This window comes from Gymnoscopelus microlampas, assembly GCF_963454915.1.
Source record: "Gymnoscopelus microlampas genome assembly, chromosome: 16".
Classification (NCBI taxonomy): Eukaryota; Metazoa; Chordata; class Actinopteri; order Myctophiformes; family Myctophidae; genus Gymnoscopelus; species Gymnoscopelus microlampas.
This window is the reverse complement of record NC_139953.1, coordinates 9336630-9354405: the sequence shown is the minus strand read 5'-3', so window position 1 is coordinate 9354405 and position 17776 is coordinate 9336630. Positions and strand designations below refer to the sequence as shown.

The 17776-nt window shown below is 37.8% G+C and overlaps 2 protein-coding genes across 4 annotated transcripts; one reads left to right on the top strand and one right to left on the bottom strand.

Moving 5' to 3' along the window:
• Window positions 1-388: 388 nt before the first annotated feature.
• On the top strand, window positions 389-5867 carry LOC311063672 (uncharacterized protein; the record flags this gene model as incomplete). Its single annotated transcript, XM_084083202.1, has 7 exons — window positions 389-469; window positions 626-754; window positions 1558-1751; window positions 2337-2484; window positions 3402-3606; window positions 4583-4878; window positions 5762-5867. The coding sequence occupies 7 exons, from the start codon at window positions 389-391 to the stop codon at window positions 5768-5770; spliced, it is 1062 nt and encodes a 353-aa protein (XP_083939328.1). The 3' UTR covers window positions 5771-5867.
• A 2513-nt stretch (window positions 5868-8380) lies between these two features.
• Window positions 8381-14688, bottom strand: LOC311063671 (uncharacterized protein). 3 transcript variants are annotated; one of them, XM_084083199.1, is made up of 6 exons: window positions 14632-14688; window positions 14007-14056; window positions 11481-12438; window positions 10882-11049; window positions 9955-10050; window positions 8381-9712 (listed from the first exon to the last, which is right to left on the bottom strand). In XM_084083199.1, exons 3-6 carry the CDS (start codon window positions 11967-11969, stop codon window positions 9509-9511), a joined length of 957 nt encoding a protein of 318 aa, XP_083939325.1. In that variant the 5' UTR covers window positions 11970-12438; window positions 14007-14056; window positions 14632-14688; the 3' UTR covers window positions 8381-9508. The 3 variants fall into 3 exon arrangements, with proteins under 3 accessions (XP_083939325.1, XP_083939327.1, XP_083939326.1); XM_084083201.1 differs by lacking the exon at window positions 9955-10050; XM_084083200.1 differs by lacking the exons at window positions 14007-14056; window positions 14632-14688 and having other exon boundaries at window positions 11481-12747.
• Between the last annotated feature and the right edge of the window lie 3088 nt (window positions 14689-17776).

Genomic DNA, 17776 nt, shown 5'->3' with positions numbered 1-17776 from the left:
ATAGGGGATTTTGGGTGTGTTCGGATAAACAGCATTGAGCACTGAGGGGGGGAAATAAAGGAATAGATAAATAATTAATCACAGTGACTTATGATTTTTTTTTTCTCGCCACATCACTCTGGCACTATTCCTAGTTATACTTTTCTATATTATTTTCAAAATGTGATGTCTGTTGATAAATTCAGATGTAGAATTTGCACCAGTTGTCCTGATTGATTATTACTTGACTTTCCCCAGTTCTGCTGTAAATGAAAGCATGGCTCTTGAGCCCTACCTGGAGACAATTCGTTTCCTGATGCTGCAAGGCATGTCATATGATGACATTTCTTCCCGGTTAATGTCCATGGGCCTGGAAAAGGGTGCTTCCGTGCCCAATATAAAGAAATTTATGAAAAAGCACAACCTGCGACAGAGAGGAGTGGTGTCCGACACACAACTGGAAGCAGCAGTTGTTGAAGCTGTTGGCGAGGTAAGTTAAGATGACAGAACTTCACAGAAGGGTAAATGGTAGGCTTTTGGCACTGTATTTGCAGTAGCATACATTGTTCTTGTGAAGTTATTACTCAATTGAAATATTTAGCCAACATCAGCATCTAATTTTTTTTTTTTTTTTTAATGTTATTAGACTGGAAGAACTTATGGTCGACGGATGATGGCTGGCTATCTAGCCTCCAAAGGTGTACATGCTGGACAACAGCGAGTTGGAGCTTCACTACGTGCTGTGCATCCGCCAAACCACGTGGCACGTTCTCTAGTAAGTTTGCACCTAATTGCTTAATTTGTCCTAAACTCTGACCTTTTAGATAGTCACATGTCCTTTCTTCTCTCCGTCACATACAACCTGTCTTTATAGGTGCTGTCCAATGAATTTGAAATGTAATGATTGTACAATAGCTCGTATAACCTGCATGTCTAACAGTGATAGTCACCCATAACATGCAACAGTCTTTACAAAAGCTGTGACACAATGGGGATATTTGTCACTGCATGTACTCCTATGGGCTGGGCCGTAGCCTGTCAGCTGGGAATGTTGACTTGGAAGAGTAGGACGATGGCTCTAGGTCCATCCACTCTACTGAACATGAGGCCCATATGTCATATGGTTGTGGCCCTTTATTGACATGGCAACTAACAAGACTAGAATTATTCCCTTGTCAATGAGGAAAAGTCATTAACATTACTGATTGATTGAATGAATATTTTATTAGTCAAAGAATGTAAAACAGCACAATTACATTTAAAAGACTTTGACTGAAAATAAAATCCTTGCGGTCTTGTTTCCATTGAGGTCCTTTGTATTCAATTCATAGTCATATATAGTAGCACCAAACAGTTCAAATATCAACAAAAAAAAGAGAAAATATCATATGTACAAACAAAAAAATAAGAAAAGAATAACACAAAAAAGGGAAACAAAATCATGTATAAAAAATGGTGATGACTGGACACTCCATTTAAGTGAAAAAATACCCTTCATTGTGTTTTAGAAGGACTGTCCATTTAATGTCACAGCCACACAAGTTTTCACTATTCATCCATTTGTCTTATGTATCCTAGGGACTAAGAAATTTCAATCCCAAGCCCTACAATGCGTGCTACATGGGTCAGAAGTTGCATATAGACCAGAACGAAAAATTGGCCATGTATGGCGTGACATATGTTATGGCCATTGACGGATACAGTGGGAAACTGGTTGGGCATTCGATCATGCCAATCAAAAACAATCTCATCATATACGAGGATGTGTACAAGTGAGTATCTGCCATAACATTAACTACTAAACTCAAATGTCTGTTTTTATTGTGAAACTATTTTATTGATCAAAGATATTGTCAATCTTTCATATTTCTTAATCCCTTCTTAACTCTCTCAGTGTCAATGAAATGAAAAAAATATTGCATACTTTGAAAGCCAAACATACATTAAAAAGAAAGTGCACAGGAGGCGAGATACAGCCTTTTTCTGTAATAATTTAAACAAGAAGTGAATGGAGCATCAAATCTTCAAATGATTATATCTTGGGTTCTAAAAAATTATATATATATATATATATATATATATATATATATATATATATATATATATATATATATATATATATATATATATATATATATTTCTTGTGATAACTCGTTCTTAGCAATATATATATATATGTATATAAATTATATATAAAGTGTGTATATATATATATATATAATATATCTCTTGTGATAACTCGTTCAACAATATTTGTGAACTTGTTCTTGGCACTCAGAGAGTTCAGTCAGCTGACTGAAATGTGTAATTTTTGATGCACTGTGTCTCCCCCACTCCCACCACATACTATTTTACAGGTCCGCAGTTCTCAAATATGGTTTGTTTGATCAAGTTCGTGTTGACCATGGTTTAGAATTTGTGTTGACCCTGTTTGTCCAAGACAAACTGTCTGGATACAGAATCTCGCAAGAAAAGCCATCTTATCTACAGACCCAGTCAACAAGAGTAGGTGTTTTTGTTTCTAACATCCTCAACCAGTGGTGGAAAAAGTACTCCAATGTTTTACTTAAGTGAAAGTATCGATACTGCAATGTACTCTGTTACAAGTAAAAGTATTGAATTCAAGATTTACTTCAGAAAAGTACAAAAGTATTGGTATCAAAATGTACTTATTAAGTACCAAAAGTAAAAGTAGTAAAATGATTGAAAATAGCCGATCTACAAGCTCGCAACATGTCACAACACACATAGTGACATGGCATAACCTGATACCATGGATGTTATCAGGTTATGGTGTTTTCATTGGCTGTACGTACCATGGGAAAAACAAAAAACAATTGGCCTAATGCTTTTTCACATTAAAGGAGATACATTTCTTCTCTTGCGTGGATTAGTGACAATAAATAATAGTATTTAAAATCACGTATAAAATAATATACATATTCTTAAATTGCTAGTTTTGTAAGTAAATAAATATGACCCGTTTCCGAAGGGGTGTCTTCTGCAGGTATAGATTTTATTTTCATAATTTTGAGAAATACCAAAATGGGTCTTACTACTTGACTAGCCATGAATATAGGTTTGATAAATAAAGAATCTAATAACAATATTTAAAAAGACAGTGACTGACAGTGACTGAAGTTTGTTGTCTTCCATGAGATGATATTGAAACCTATTTCTTAAAGAGCACCTGTGTTTTCCCAGTGTCAAACATGGTAAAGATGAGTTCTCCAGCAAAGACTACCTCTCTTCACATATATATATGTTTATGTATCAGATTTTGTTTTTGTAATAGCGTGCTTTTACTCGTCTGTATGAACCCTGTTATAAAAGGCCTCGAAGCCACATGAACAGTGTTATCAGAGTGCATCTTCTTTTAAATATTTCTATTGTTCTCATCCCCTGTTATTTTTTTTCTGCAGAACCACAGGATTGAACGTCTGTGGTCTGAGGTCAACAACCGTGTGACCTATCCATTGAAGTCTGCACTCATTCTTCTTGAGGCTCAGGAGAGGCTTAACATGGATGACGACGCTGTGCGATACTGTGTTTCCAACCTGACGAGGCAAGTTGCCAGTGTTGGACTTCATCGTTTCATTGACGCATGGAATCAACATACAGTTGGAGGTATTCCAGTAATTTGGTCCAGCAACACTTATCTACACAGCATGCACCGACTTTTCACTTGTCAATTTTGTTTGACAGGTGTCCACGCTTTAACTCTATTAGTCCAGCGTTTTCGTGCCATATCTTCATGGAATCGTGCACTTTACGCTAAAAGCATGACATTTGGCACACAGTTAGGGCATGCCATAAGGAACATTTTTTCCAGACCCAGAGGGTCGGCCTACCTGAGGCTTTGCCCCCTTTCGTCCATACATGGTCAAAAAAGACCGTCTGTATAAAAGGAGGAAAAAAGTGGTACTATTTACAACATGCTAGTAACTACCTAACTACATATATCTGGTTTTCAGTTAATTAAATAATAGTAAACCCATCAAAAAATGTAATGATGTAGTACTGTACATGTTTTCAAAGAGAGAAGAATGCAGTACTGCACTGTTTCTTTTATTTGTATTACTATTGCATAATTATTTTTAAATGGACTATAAGACACAACAAAGGCAGAGTACTCATGAGTCATAGCTTAATGGCATATTCAACAAAGCCAGATAATCTACACAATGTTAGTTGCACAGTCCACCACAGTAGCAAAGGGCAGTACACTGAAGTGCTGCCTTAACACATCTGCATTGTCCACTGCATCCCTTTTTGCAACCACAGCGGAGGAGTTCCCAACAGCCATGGTAACCACAGGACAAATCTAAATAGTACCACTGTATTCTTCATCCTGTGAAATGTAGGATTAGTCACCAGAAAACGCCGGACTACATTGCTTTCAATGCAGGGTAGGAAAATGGGCATAGGAAGTTTTCGGTAAAGGCTTCTTTATTACATCTTGTTCTTACAGTGTTTTTCTGTAATATATATTTTTTTTATCAACAACACTGCCTAAATAAGTAAATAACATTAGAGGACACACACACCCCAACCAACCATCATTCTTGCACTACCCTTCTAAAACCAATGTTCTTTTCCTCAGGAAGAGGCATTCCAAACATATTGGCAGAAGGTGGCTGCAGAGTGAAGCTCACTGCAGATCTTCTTCCAACTGCAAGTCAGGCTGCTGACCTATATGACACCGAGAATCTCTCCACCCTGACAAGGACACCAGTATTCGGTCGAAACCCATTCAGAGATGCCATGGAACGTGAACATTCCGAGAGACTCTTTGCAGAGGCATATCCGGACATCACAGTCCTGTTTGAGGAGGCGGTGAAGCAGAACTATGGGCCCTTCCAAGATGCATTATTGCATTTGATTCATCTGTCTTCGCAAGTATGTGTTCCCTACACACACATCCCCCCCCAGTCGCCGTGCCGAGCGTTTTGAAGTCGCCTTCAGTCGACTTAGTAAAAAGTATATATGCACGCACGCACGCGCACGCGCACACACACACATACACATATGCTGTATGTGTACTGTACAGGATTTGTAGGTATTTCTTTCTCTCGCATCTCCTTGTGTCAATTAATCTAGCTCCTTGTTGACTGTTTACTGTACTCTCTTGTTCAATAGGTCTGTCAAGCTTAGTTTTACTTTGTCAAGTAATTTGTATTTATGCAGGTGTTCTCAACCAGTAGGCCGGGCCCATGGTGGGCTGTAAGGACATTGCAAGTGGGCCTAGATACAGAAAAGGTTGAGAACCACTGGTGTTACACCATGTGGCCGCAGACCCACATCTTAAATTATGTTGTGTCAGTGAGCCACATTTTTTTTTTTTTTAGTTAAAATGTTTATCAATAGGCCTGTATGTATTGAACTTTCTTTGACAACAGCAGATCAAAAACCTCATAATGCATTGCGACAAGGTGTGCAGTTATGCGTTGTGCAGTACGTCTATTTTCAAATAGGCAATGTATGTAGGCTTCCATACAGTGTTGACATGATTTTTTTTTTTTTTTTCAACAAACAAAATCAAACAACTAATTTAGCTGGGTACCACCTGTAACCCCTCTTAGGACTCCTGGGGGACCCCAGGACCCACACCCTACTTTGTAATCTTTTTACAAATATGTTGGATAAAAAAAGGTTGATGGGCATCTGAGTATTGAACTGCAAATCTTTCAACTGTCAGTCTGACACTGTATTTAAATGAATAGTTGTCTTCAATTTAATTTATTACAACCTTCTGTCTTTTTTCTTATACAATCTCTTACAGCATGACTAATTCCTGGTGATAACACCCCCACCCCACCTCTTGCTGTACCAACGCCCCTCAACCACACCAACCACCACCACCCTGCCATGACATCACAGTGTGTTTTCGGACACTGTTGGCATAACACCCTATTGTCTTGGGGTAGACAGGTACACAGGCAATGCACCTTTGCATTCGCCTTACAGTGCTATATGGCTTGTTCACACTGGCACCCCAAATCTGATTGTTGTCGAATAATAAAACATAGATGAGAACACATTTTTGAAAATCTGAATCACATTCATTCTACTTGTTCTGACTGCATATGTACAAGGCCTTAAAGGAACAATCCAATAAAATGCTATTAATCATGCATGCTGGTCAGTGTTGAAAGGTCAATACAGTAAGTACATTTATGCAAGTACTGTAAAATAATTTATAGTACTTAAATTTAAAATTATTCTTTATTCGTAAGGTGACATTACAAAAATGAATTGAAAGTGAGAAAGGAAACCCATATAGGCCTTATACAAGGTTCTCACCTAAAATAATAAACAATTAGTAAGTTAAACATATACTCAAACATAAGACATGACAAACTACAAGTAAGTAGGGCTATTATGCTTATAGCATATAAATTATATGGTATAAGCAAGTGGAGAGGCTTGATTCATCAGGCTGGCCCTTTAAGTTACCCAGTGTACATGAGTAATTGAGCATTCCGGAGTATTCCTTTCTTTAAAAGATAACTGTGGTACAACTGAAGTGAGGATGTAGATTGTCTGATTGTCTAGTATTATAATCAAGAGTTGTTCTGAAAATATTCTGTGAAAGGTGAAGGAAGCATATTTGAAAGGTAAGTGCATTTAGAGAGGGAAGAACGGGACTGGACTGTGTTAATGTCATACAGACAATACATTTAGTTTTTTAAACAGAGGAGCCAAATAGTTTGAGGTAGCTGTTCTTACAAATGATTTTTGATTAGTAATTTGTGTAAATTACATGGATATGTAATTGGCCAGACAATATTGCAGTAAATGAGACATGGGTAAATAAAACTGTAATACAGGGTTAAGAGGCAAGCCTGAATAACCAAGCCCACGATTCTTCAGATGATACCAAGTCATCTTGACACTTTTTGTTACTGTATGCATGTCTTCTTTCCAAGGCAATTTTTAAGTGACTAGGATGGCTAGAAATTTTGCGGATGAAACTTGACTAATTTCAATCACACCAATATAAATCTTAGCTGTATGGTGACAGTGTTATGTTTTTGTACTTGCAAACACAATAACGTGTTTTTTTTTCTTTTACATTGACTGAACTTCTAGGCTTCTATGATGACCATATTTCCCTCACAGGATCATTAAAGATGATAAACTCGTATCTGTGCAGTACAGTGACTTAATTTACATAAATACACACAGTTCAATTTGAATTTGTCTCTATCATTAAAGATCTCAATATGTTTATAATAATACATTTTATTTATAACACATTGCCAATGTCATAGTGCTACAGGGTTTAACATCAAGGCATATAAAGGGCATATATATGTAACAGTTACATAGGAACCTACTAGGCAAAACTAGGGGTCTAAATTAAAAACTAAGAACAGGGCACAGAAGCAAAATAGACCAAGAATAATTAAACACTTTGTTAAAATGGTCGTTTTTTAGTCCATTTTTTAAAACATCGGTGTATAGTGGAATATTTGTCTAATATGCCAGGATATTATATAAATACAAAAGGGAGCGCCTGAGCCCAAGAGCCCTATGCTCTCCCGTGAATTTGGAGATTCTTTTTTTTATCAGTCTTTTGCAGACCTTTGCTATTAGCACTACTAGGTTCCGAGTCCAATAGAGAACTGCCAATGCAAAGTGTCACAGACTAATAGGTCTGTCACAAGCTTGACACAAATGTTCTATGGGGCAAGTCAACTTGATAACATGTAGCCATGGTTCATATGACGCTTGTCTGTTTCAGGGCTATACACTGTAAAACCCGATAAGTTAATACAACTCCAAAAATGTGTTGAAACGGATTACATAAAAAAAAGTTAAGATTACTCATTCTTTTCAGTTAAATAAACTCAATGTTTCTATTTTTACAGGACTAATAAAAATCAAGTATTGACAACTATAAATGTTTTGTTACATGTACTAATTTTAGCCTGAGAATATCTGAAATGAAGAGCTTCACAGAATGACCAGTGTTGTCAGAAATCAAACGCCGCCGTCTACGATGACTGGGACATGTGCTCCGAATGGCCCAGGATTGAATCCCAAATGTTGCACTGAGGTGGACCCCAGCAGGGAAAAGGAGTCAAGGGTGACCCAAAACCACCTGGCGACGAACCGTGACAGCTGAGCTTGAGGAGATGAACCTTACGTGGGGCGAGGCACAGCATGCAGCACAAGACAGGTCCTGACGGAGGCATATCGTCGAAGCCTTATGTCCCACTTGGGACGAAGAGGATTAAGAGAATCATTTTTTTAAGTTAAATAAACAATAATCAATATTTTTACAGTACTATAATGCAAATCGAGAATGGACTCCCTTTCTTCGATACAATGAGCAGCTTTTACTCTAAAACAAACAGATTTCAAGTCAACATTAAAAACAGGTTAACACAGCTGATTGAAACACAAGTTACTCTTTTATGAAGTTACAATTAAAACAAAATCAAAGCAGGCGGCCCTTATAAAATGGCCTTAAGATGAACAGTGCAATGAATTGCAAAAGATTAAACATTTTGAACAATGCAGTAAACATCCTAATATAGGACTTGGAAATAAAATGTCCACTGTAAACCAGCCCACTGCAAGAAATACAGGTAGTGTTGAAACATAAGACAGGATAGCTTATAGGAAGCAATACTATCAGCTTACTTAAAGTCTATTAAATGAGCTCAACCATCACATCATTTATTGGAACAGTTTTAGCCAAGTGATTGTTTTAAATATTTTTGTAATTTAGAGTAGCCAATTGTTTTACTCCAATTTATTGGGGTAAAATGTCTTTTTGCCAATTAATTTCTCCCCACACATTTCTTTTGCTGCCACTGCTGGTGTACCCTACTGGCTCACCTACTAGTGAGGAGTCTGCACCGGTAGGACATATTACCCCCGTTCTACTCATTCACATCACCAAGATGTATTCAAAAGACATAAAATGGAAACAAACAACCAAAAAAGTAACTGCAGTGCAATTGAAGGATATCAATTATAAGGTGCAACCTCTCTACGATTTCAAAAAAGAAAAACACATTTAACATGTTCTCTAGGCAGAAGAACGTGGCATCTATTGGATTGGCATTGATCAGGAGGACCCCAACTGGTACGTCATCAATGTTCGGTTCATGGCAAATATGCCGTACTGTTTACACATCCACATAGTATTTGTAAAACATCTCCGAAAATTACTGTTGAACTGTAACACAAAAAACATAAAAAACATCACTAAGATGTTTTCAAAAGATATAAAATGGAATTATCTCAAAGATGTGTTAAAAAAAGTTAAACACCTTTCATGTTTCAGTGCAAAAAAGTAACTGTAGTGCAAGTGAAGGATATCAATAAAAGGTGCAAACTCAGATTTCCAAAAATAAGATACACCTTTCACTTCTGTGCAAAAAAAATGAAACAAAAGAAACACTGATTACTCTACTGCCAAAATGTCATTTTTAAGGCTCAACACCCTGGGCTTCAGCTTCCCATCATCCATGCCCATCAACACTTTCTGGGTAAAGTCAAATGTATTGGCCAATTATTTTGGGTAACTTAGATGCCGTGCATAAATCAGAGCAAAACGCATGACAAACGCTTCAGCGTATGTTGGGAAATCAATGACTATGTCACCCTCAAGCACGACCGCAATCTTCTCTGGGCAGAAGAACGTGGCGTCTGTTGTATTGACGTTGATCAAAAGGAGTCCAACTGGTACGTCATCAATGTCAGGTTCATCAGACGCCTAAAAACGAACAGGAGAAATTAAAACCTCTCTTTTAAATTTCTTTGAAAATGAAAGACCCGAGCCATCCTTTAAGAATGTACACTGAAAAACTTCACTTCCAAGTTCTAAACACTTGTTTCATGATTTGCGTTTATCCTCTATGATGACTAAAATGTAATTTAATATTGAAACTGAAATTATTGAGTCTCTGGATTACACAATAACAAATAAAACAATTTGACCAAAGTAGATAATGTGACTACATCCCACTTCAGAAAGCTGGAGTCATGTTCATGCAGGTAAGCAGAGAGGGCACGGAGGAGTGCAGCACGTCTGGTATGGACATCAACTTGTTGCTTTAGTTATAGAACAGATTGTCACTGTCGGGTAGAGACCTCCAATCTCCATATTTCAACTTTTCATATTTTTGGGTCACTTAATGCTCTACTTCGCCGTACAAGAATCAAAAGTAGTTACGGTAGCTGATCTACAAGCTCACAATGCATTGATTAGTTGAGCGCTTGTAGATCTGGTATTTTCACTATTTCTCACCATCTTTTTCTATTTCCTTGAAAAAATGGTTTTGGATATACAAAGTGTACGCCCAGCAGTGGCGATATTGGTGTTTTGCTATATTAACAGCATAGCATATCATTAAAATAGCACGCCATCCCATGTCTTTAGAGAAGATCTACCAAATAAACCACTACTGAAGCATCATTATCAAGCACAAAGACACAGTTTGGTTCTTACCAGCTGGGCCAGCATGGCAGGTATCGTTTTCACCTTATGTGTGTGGGTTTTTTTCTTCATGGCAAAATGTGGTCTTGGAGACACCGACTGTTAACCGTCCTGCCTTTTAGTTTTCCACTCCACAGAGTTACTACTTCCTATTCCACTACTTCCCATGTCCTTGCGCCAACCACACCCATCTTCAAAAACAGTGATCTCAATTATACACCTCCAAAAATGTTGTGACTGCATTTTACAGGGTTGTCACACAGGGTTGTGTTTACAACAGACCTAAACACCTGGCAAAGTAATGAAAACTGCTTAGTAATTCCTGTTATAATGGGTGCTTCAAGGACCACAGTTTTGCCATGATGACATACACAAACACACATGGTGAAAACAGTATCTGGCAAGCCAGGATACTAAAAACAGAACTATCCGTTTTAGCAACTTACCTGGAGGTCATAAGTCGTGAAGATCTGACTGAGAGCTTCAGAAACTTTCCCTGTTTGTGCAGCTTTCTTCCCGAACAGGCTCTGAAGACGAGGGGCATGACGGTCCAACTCAGCATAGAAGTGGTTGCTCAGGTTGATGTTCGAGATTCTGTGGAACTCTGCAGAGATCTGCAAAAAAAATCAATGACTATTTAAGTCACAGTATACTGCATACACATACTATAGTGGATACACAGTATATTTGTCCTAAATCTGAAACACTGAAAAATGCTACTTTGATGTCTGTAAATGGTAACATTTTTACATACTATTATGACCACAAAGTAACATAACCCCAACTTAGTTGGAGTAACTTAATAGATTGCATTCATGTGCCTTTCATCAAAGCACTTTATAATGTGCATTACATTCACACAGATTGCAGAGGAAACCAGGCATGGCACCAACGTAAACACCAGGAGCAGTTAGGGGTTAAATGTCTTACTCCTCCTTGCCAGGAGGAGCTGGGGATCAAACCGATAACCTTTGGATTTCAAGACAGACACTAGCTTCTGAGCCACTACTGCTGTAAAACTGTCATCAACAGTAATATGTTTTACCTGTGACTCCACTTTGAGGGCAGCCCAGCGTTCCAGGATGTCACTCACGGGTTCGCCATCACTGATGATTTCTTTTCGCCGCAGGGCCAAGGTGGTCTGCATTACCTTTCCAATCAGGGGAAGGTTCTTGTCAGTCTTCTTCACTTCCTCTACAATCTGGAGTCTCTGTCGCTCAAGGCTTGCAGCATCTTCACCCCTTGGTAAGTTAGGGAGGAAATTCAACTCTTCCCTATGTGGCCTTTTGATGTTACTGTGGGGAGATTCTTTGTCTGGGTTGTTCTTGCTTCTTTTCCCTGAATTGACAGCTACCTCTTCACATCCTGCATGACTCAACTTAGCACGGTAGTTCCCCATCTTCAACTTTACTATTCTTCCAACCATAGCCCATGTCCCAGATCTTGGCTCTTTCAGACAGGGATGCTTGGTGACAAGTGCTTCTACTACCACTGAAACGTCCTTATCACTGGGGTATGATTTGAAGCTATGCATGAGAGAACCAAGGGCCTCTAGAATGGTATGCTTCTGTCCCCTAGATAACTCTGAGTTTTCCCTGTCTTCTCACATGCTAAATTCCCTTAAGTGTGTATTCTACCTCAGATGAGAAGGTGGGCACTTCAAAAAGAGCAGGCCATCTGGGCCTGTCTACATCCATGGGAATGGTATGAGGCAATATTACTGTGTCATCTGATGCTTCTGAGCTGGCCTCACTCTCAGATCTAATCACTTTCAGCACAGCTTTCTGTGGAAGTTCCACAATATCAAAAATGGAAGCTAACTGCCCATCGAAATCTTTTATTTTTTTGTACGATAGGTCAAAGTCTAGCTTAAACTTTTCTTTTATCCTAGTTTTTGGATCGTCCACAGATTCTGGGCGTGAAGACAGTGTCATCTTCCTGACAAGGTTTGTGGAAGTATGGACATGAAGTAGGAAGTTTTGAGCTGCGGCAGCTGCCATTTCCTATTATTAAGAAAAAGAAGAATTGATTAATGATAACCATTCAGTTGCACAACACATAATCATAGTATTGCGCTAAAGAAATGCCAGCAGTTTCCATAACATTTTTTAATGAAAAAGATTGTTCTTGAGTGAATATGATGAACCTTAAATTACAAAAAAAAAAATCTGCTCAGTCAATCTTTACAGGCCTGTTGTGGCACTCATTTTCAGCAATGGGCTAATTATTTTCTCCACAGTTTCAAAGGACTGTATTGGCCTACTTTTTTTGTTTGTTTTGTTTTTCACTTCTTTTTTTTCATGTGGACACATGTGCAGATCAGGTACTCTGCACAGCAGTACAGTCCTAGCTGTGTGACATGAAGGCTGGACCGATACATACTGGGTAAATTAGCTAACAACCAGTATACTGCACAAATCTTGTGGATCTTTTTAGATGTGCCTAAAGGATTAGCTATTTCCATGTCATCCGCATACAAATTCAGTGACAACTTCAGCTCTCCTTTTTCTGAGAACGACGGATTGTCCTTCAAATATGTTCCATCTTCATGAGACATGTACATGCCGGGTAACGATGGTTTAACTTCTTCAATCTTGTCAAGAAGATCTATATTCTTAAAGATTTTTTGAAGCATCTGTAATATTGGAACATACACTGCTGTGTCCAGTGGAATCCACAGCATATTCTACTGGCTCTACCAGAGGGTAGTTTTGCCTTACAAATTGTTTTCTTTGCTTAGTAGTGGACAGCTCTGCACGTTCAGCAGTAGCACTGACAAAAACATTACTTTCCATGACGGCTTCCACCAATTCGTTAAGTAGGGCATCATTGATAGACTGACCATGCTCTCATAAAAACTTTATGACCGACTCTCTCACAAGGGGTTTGGACAACATGAATATTTTAGCCAAATGTTCAAATATGTCTTGTATTGTCGTTTATGATACATGCAAAACAGTCTGCATTTTCAAGAACAAAGAAGCCAAGTTGTTTCTCAGTTGATTTTGGAATTCACCAGGGTAATTAACAAACTCAGTAGGAGCATCCAGTTCAACATTCTGAGAGGGCCCAGCCTCATCAGATTGAACTGTGCTTTGACTAAGTTGGCAGTCTGTTTCTATCAAGACCATTTCACTCTTAAAATCTTCACAATTTAGATCACTCCTACTTTTGTGGGCATTGAAGGAGGAATAGACATTACTATGGTAGTTACAATTTTTGAATTGACAATCCACCATTTCATTGCGTTTTAAATGTGTCCTTAAATGACTAAAACGAGTTGTGTCATTAAAAGGTTTTGTGAATTTACACACTGCACAGACAAATGACACAGCTGATTGTAAGTTTGAACGTTCTGGGCATGTAACCTGGATAAATGAAATTTCAAGGCATTTATTGACTCAAATGTGCACACACAGTCATTGTAGAGACAGGGCACTGGACTGACTGACGAGATATTGCTATGATGCAAACGGTAGTGTTCCAGCAGTTGAGCCCTTTTCTCAAAGTTGGCAGCACAAAGTTTACACTTCCAAGCCATTGTCTGACTAAGAAGACATTATAGACATACCACGTTGACCGTTTTCTTCTTGTACAGCTTGTTTCTGGTCTGGTTCCAAACTGAAGAGAGGTGAGAATAAGTACATTACAACACCACAGAGAATATTTAACGTTTATCATGGACGTCAGACTAGGTCAGCATTAAGCAGTAAATAAAAGCGCTCTTTCCACAGCAGTCGTGAGCTTGTAGATCAGCCATTTTCAAATAGTCGACGTTTGAAGTGGCCTATAGTTGCTTCTTTTTGTTTTCTTAGACCCGGTTGCTTCTTAATCTCGTAAAATCTGGCACCGCCGGTTGGGCAACGTTACATATAAAAGTACTACTACCATTACTGAAACTGAAGTTATGATGACCATCATTGAAATATTAATCGACATGGTTGACAACTCATTCACTGACAAAGACGGCTTTTAAGGGTCAGCCCAGCTGTTTGATAGTACAGTCTGCAGATTGGCGATAGCATTAGCTTCGCTAGCGCGTTAACTGCTAAGCTAACAGCAGTCGCTTTGGTTTATGGCTGAATCTACAAATGCATGAACTAACACTACAACAATAACCACCAAACACTAAACGCATTTAATCAGTAAGGTACACACAATGACAAAATATGGTTCTAAATCTAAGAATAACTTACCAGTTTCGGCACGGTATTCTGTTCCACAGCAGCATGGGCTTACTGCGGTGCGGTGAGTAGATTACGTTCGTGACATCACCACGTACGTGACGTCACGTGAGGCTCAAAGAACAATCCGGTCTAGGATCATCTTCTGCCCCCTCTGAAATGTTTTGCCCCTAAAAATAAATAAATAAGCATATGACATCGGTCTTAGAAAATGATCTACTGAAGTCAATGATTAATGTAAAATTGGTTTAATTTAATATCGTAGTAGGCCATTTCAATGTAAAATAGTTATTACAACACAATTTAGTAGGCTATGATAACATATTAATTTTGATTTCAGGGGCTGCCTGCCATGAATGACATGTGTTTGTGAAGCAATTTGTAAACCTTTTATTAAAAAGCTATATGAATAACGTTTATTATATTATGGTTAATGCAGCACCATTACCATCTCCCACTGAGATTCAGTCATAGTGTAAAAATAGCTGAATCTCTCTCAGAGAGAGAGATGTATTTAAAGTTTAAACTGTATAGGCTATATACACACGTATGTGTGTGTGTGTGTGTGTGTGTGTGTGTGTGTGTGTGTGTGTGTGTGTGTGTGTGTGTGTGTGTGTGTGTGTGTGTGTGTGTGTGTGTGTGTGTGTGTGTGTGTGTGCTTGAATGGACACATAGCACAGTAATTGTGTGTGTTAATATTTCGTTCTAGAAAAAGCAAGTAGGACACAGTTATGAAGTGACAGCATTGTTTTGTGGATCCATGCCTCAATAACTTTTGGAATGAATAATGTAAATATTCATTCTAGTTAACTAAAGGTAACGAAAACTAAAATGAAAAGAAATCAGTTAAGTGAATTAGATAAAAACTAAAATAATAAATAAAAGTCAGAAGATAAAAATAAAAAAAAACAATTAAATGATAGACAATTAATGCCCTTGGTTTTCGTTTTGGTCAATTTATCTATATAAACTTAATCTGTAACTCGGGCCCTTTTCAAGATGCACCTGACTTATTTATTTAATTATTTGGTGCAGGACTGAAAAAAAATAATAATATTAATAACTACACTAAAACTAAGCGTTGTCACAAAATACATTTAAAAAAACATTCCAAACGAAATAAAACTAAACTAAAATGAAAAATCCAAAACTATTATAACCTTAATCGAGACGACTACACATCTCTGTGTCATCATAATGAATAAGCCAATAGTAACTATCACTACATAACCATTGTTGTTGTTGTTGTTGTTGTTGTTGTTGTTTATTAATCTACCCCATGGTTTGACAAAAAAAGATTTTTTTTTAGCCCATGGTGGAAAAAGTACTCACATTTTTTACTCTAGTTAAAGTATCAATACTGCAATAAGGAAATACTCTGTGACAAGTCAAACACCGGAATTCATGAGTAAAAGTACAAAAGTATTGGTATCAAACATAGAAAGTCATTATGCATAATGTGACTGTCCCATTTGACACGTTTTCAAATGTATAAACATCTTTTTTTAAATAGCAGATCTACAAGTTCACAATGGGTTGCATCGTGACCCATTGTGAGCTTGTAGAAAGACTATTTTCAAGGTGTCAAATTGTATAGGATTTATGAGGTTAATGTATATTTTGTAATAATAATCACAAACCAAAAAGTAAATAGTTACTAAAGTTTTCTATTAAGTGTAGTGTAGTAAAAGTACAATCTTTGCCTCTGAAATGTAGTGGAGCAGAAGTAAAAGTATTTGGAATTGGAAATACTCCAGTAAAAGTACAAATACCTCAACATTGTACTGAAGTAAATGGACTTAGATGCTTTTACACCATGTTTTCCAAGTCGATTGGAAATAAGTTACATTTTGCTTTATTGTGAAGGGTTAACTATGTAGACCCAGGTCACATGTGTACCCAGGTTAACAACCTTAAATACTGCCAATTGTCTTCCAAAACTCCCTCGGCCGTCTTCATTTCCCGAACAACTCGCCGAGCCAGAGCAACCTAAACCCTTTTAGCCATGGAACCGGAGCAGAGAATTGTGGTGGCGAGAGGAAACAGAAGTTTCAATCTCAAACTGTCCGCCATAAATGAACCCAACCTCATAAAGATTTTTAAGGTTTGTTTGTTATAATGTTATTATGTCCGTTCCTCTATCGTTAGTCACATTAGAGAAAGCTACATTTTGAATGTGATTTAGGCCTATGCTCGGAAAAAAGGTGTGTTTTGGCTTAGAAGAGAAACATCCACACACCGTTTTAGAATGTAACCTTGATGTCTTTATCTCGATAAAGTTAACTAAACGTCGTGATTTTGTAGCCTTTTTTCAATTATAGAAGGCCGAACAGTCCGACATAAACGAACACAATCTTAATGAATCTTAAGATTATAATATTATGTCCATTCCTCTGTCGTTGCTCACATTAAAGAATGCTACACTTTTGCTCGGTGAAAATTATCTTGATTAAGTTAACTAAACGTCGTGATTATGTAGCCTTTTTTTTTCCACGTGTAGAAGGCTTTGATCATCATTAGGCCTACACTAAAGATCAATTAAGGCTCTTCTAGCGTGCGGTATGGTGGTGCGGCACCCACACCGCGCGTGTCTCCCGTTACAGGTCTTCCAGAATGGTCATTAGGCCATCATCACGTTAACCCGGGCGTCACTGTGTAGGACAGTGATACACGATATTTTTATTTCGCACATACAAATATCTGTAAGCGCGTTCAAACATGGAAATCTTCATAGGATTATAATTAGGAAACATCATTTGAGCATGTTTGCATATAGGCTATAGTGCTCAAATAAATCTCTAAGGGTGAGGCTTGTGCACTGTGTGAGGTCTAATGTGGTTATGCTAATTGTAATACACAAAAAGCAGTTTGACTGCAATGTGAAATAAAAACTATATAATTAGCCCGGACATTTAAGTATGCTGAAGAGGCAATAGACCTGAAAGCTATGCATGTTTCTCATCCTCCCTCACCCTGTAAAATGTTTTCAGCCGTCAAGCTAAATTTAAAAAAATAAGTAGGCTACATTATGTACGTTTCATACTTTTAAGGTATTTATTAAAAAAATGGGGAACTTGCTGACACTGCCATAGGAGTCAGTTACTCATGGGATCTTAACAACAGGGTCTCAATTAGCGCACCGGAGGGCACTCGCCAA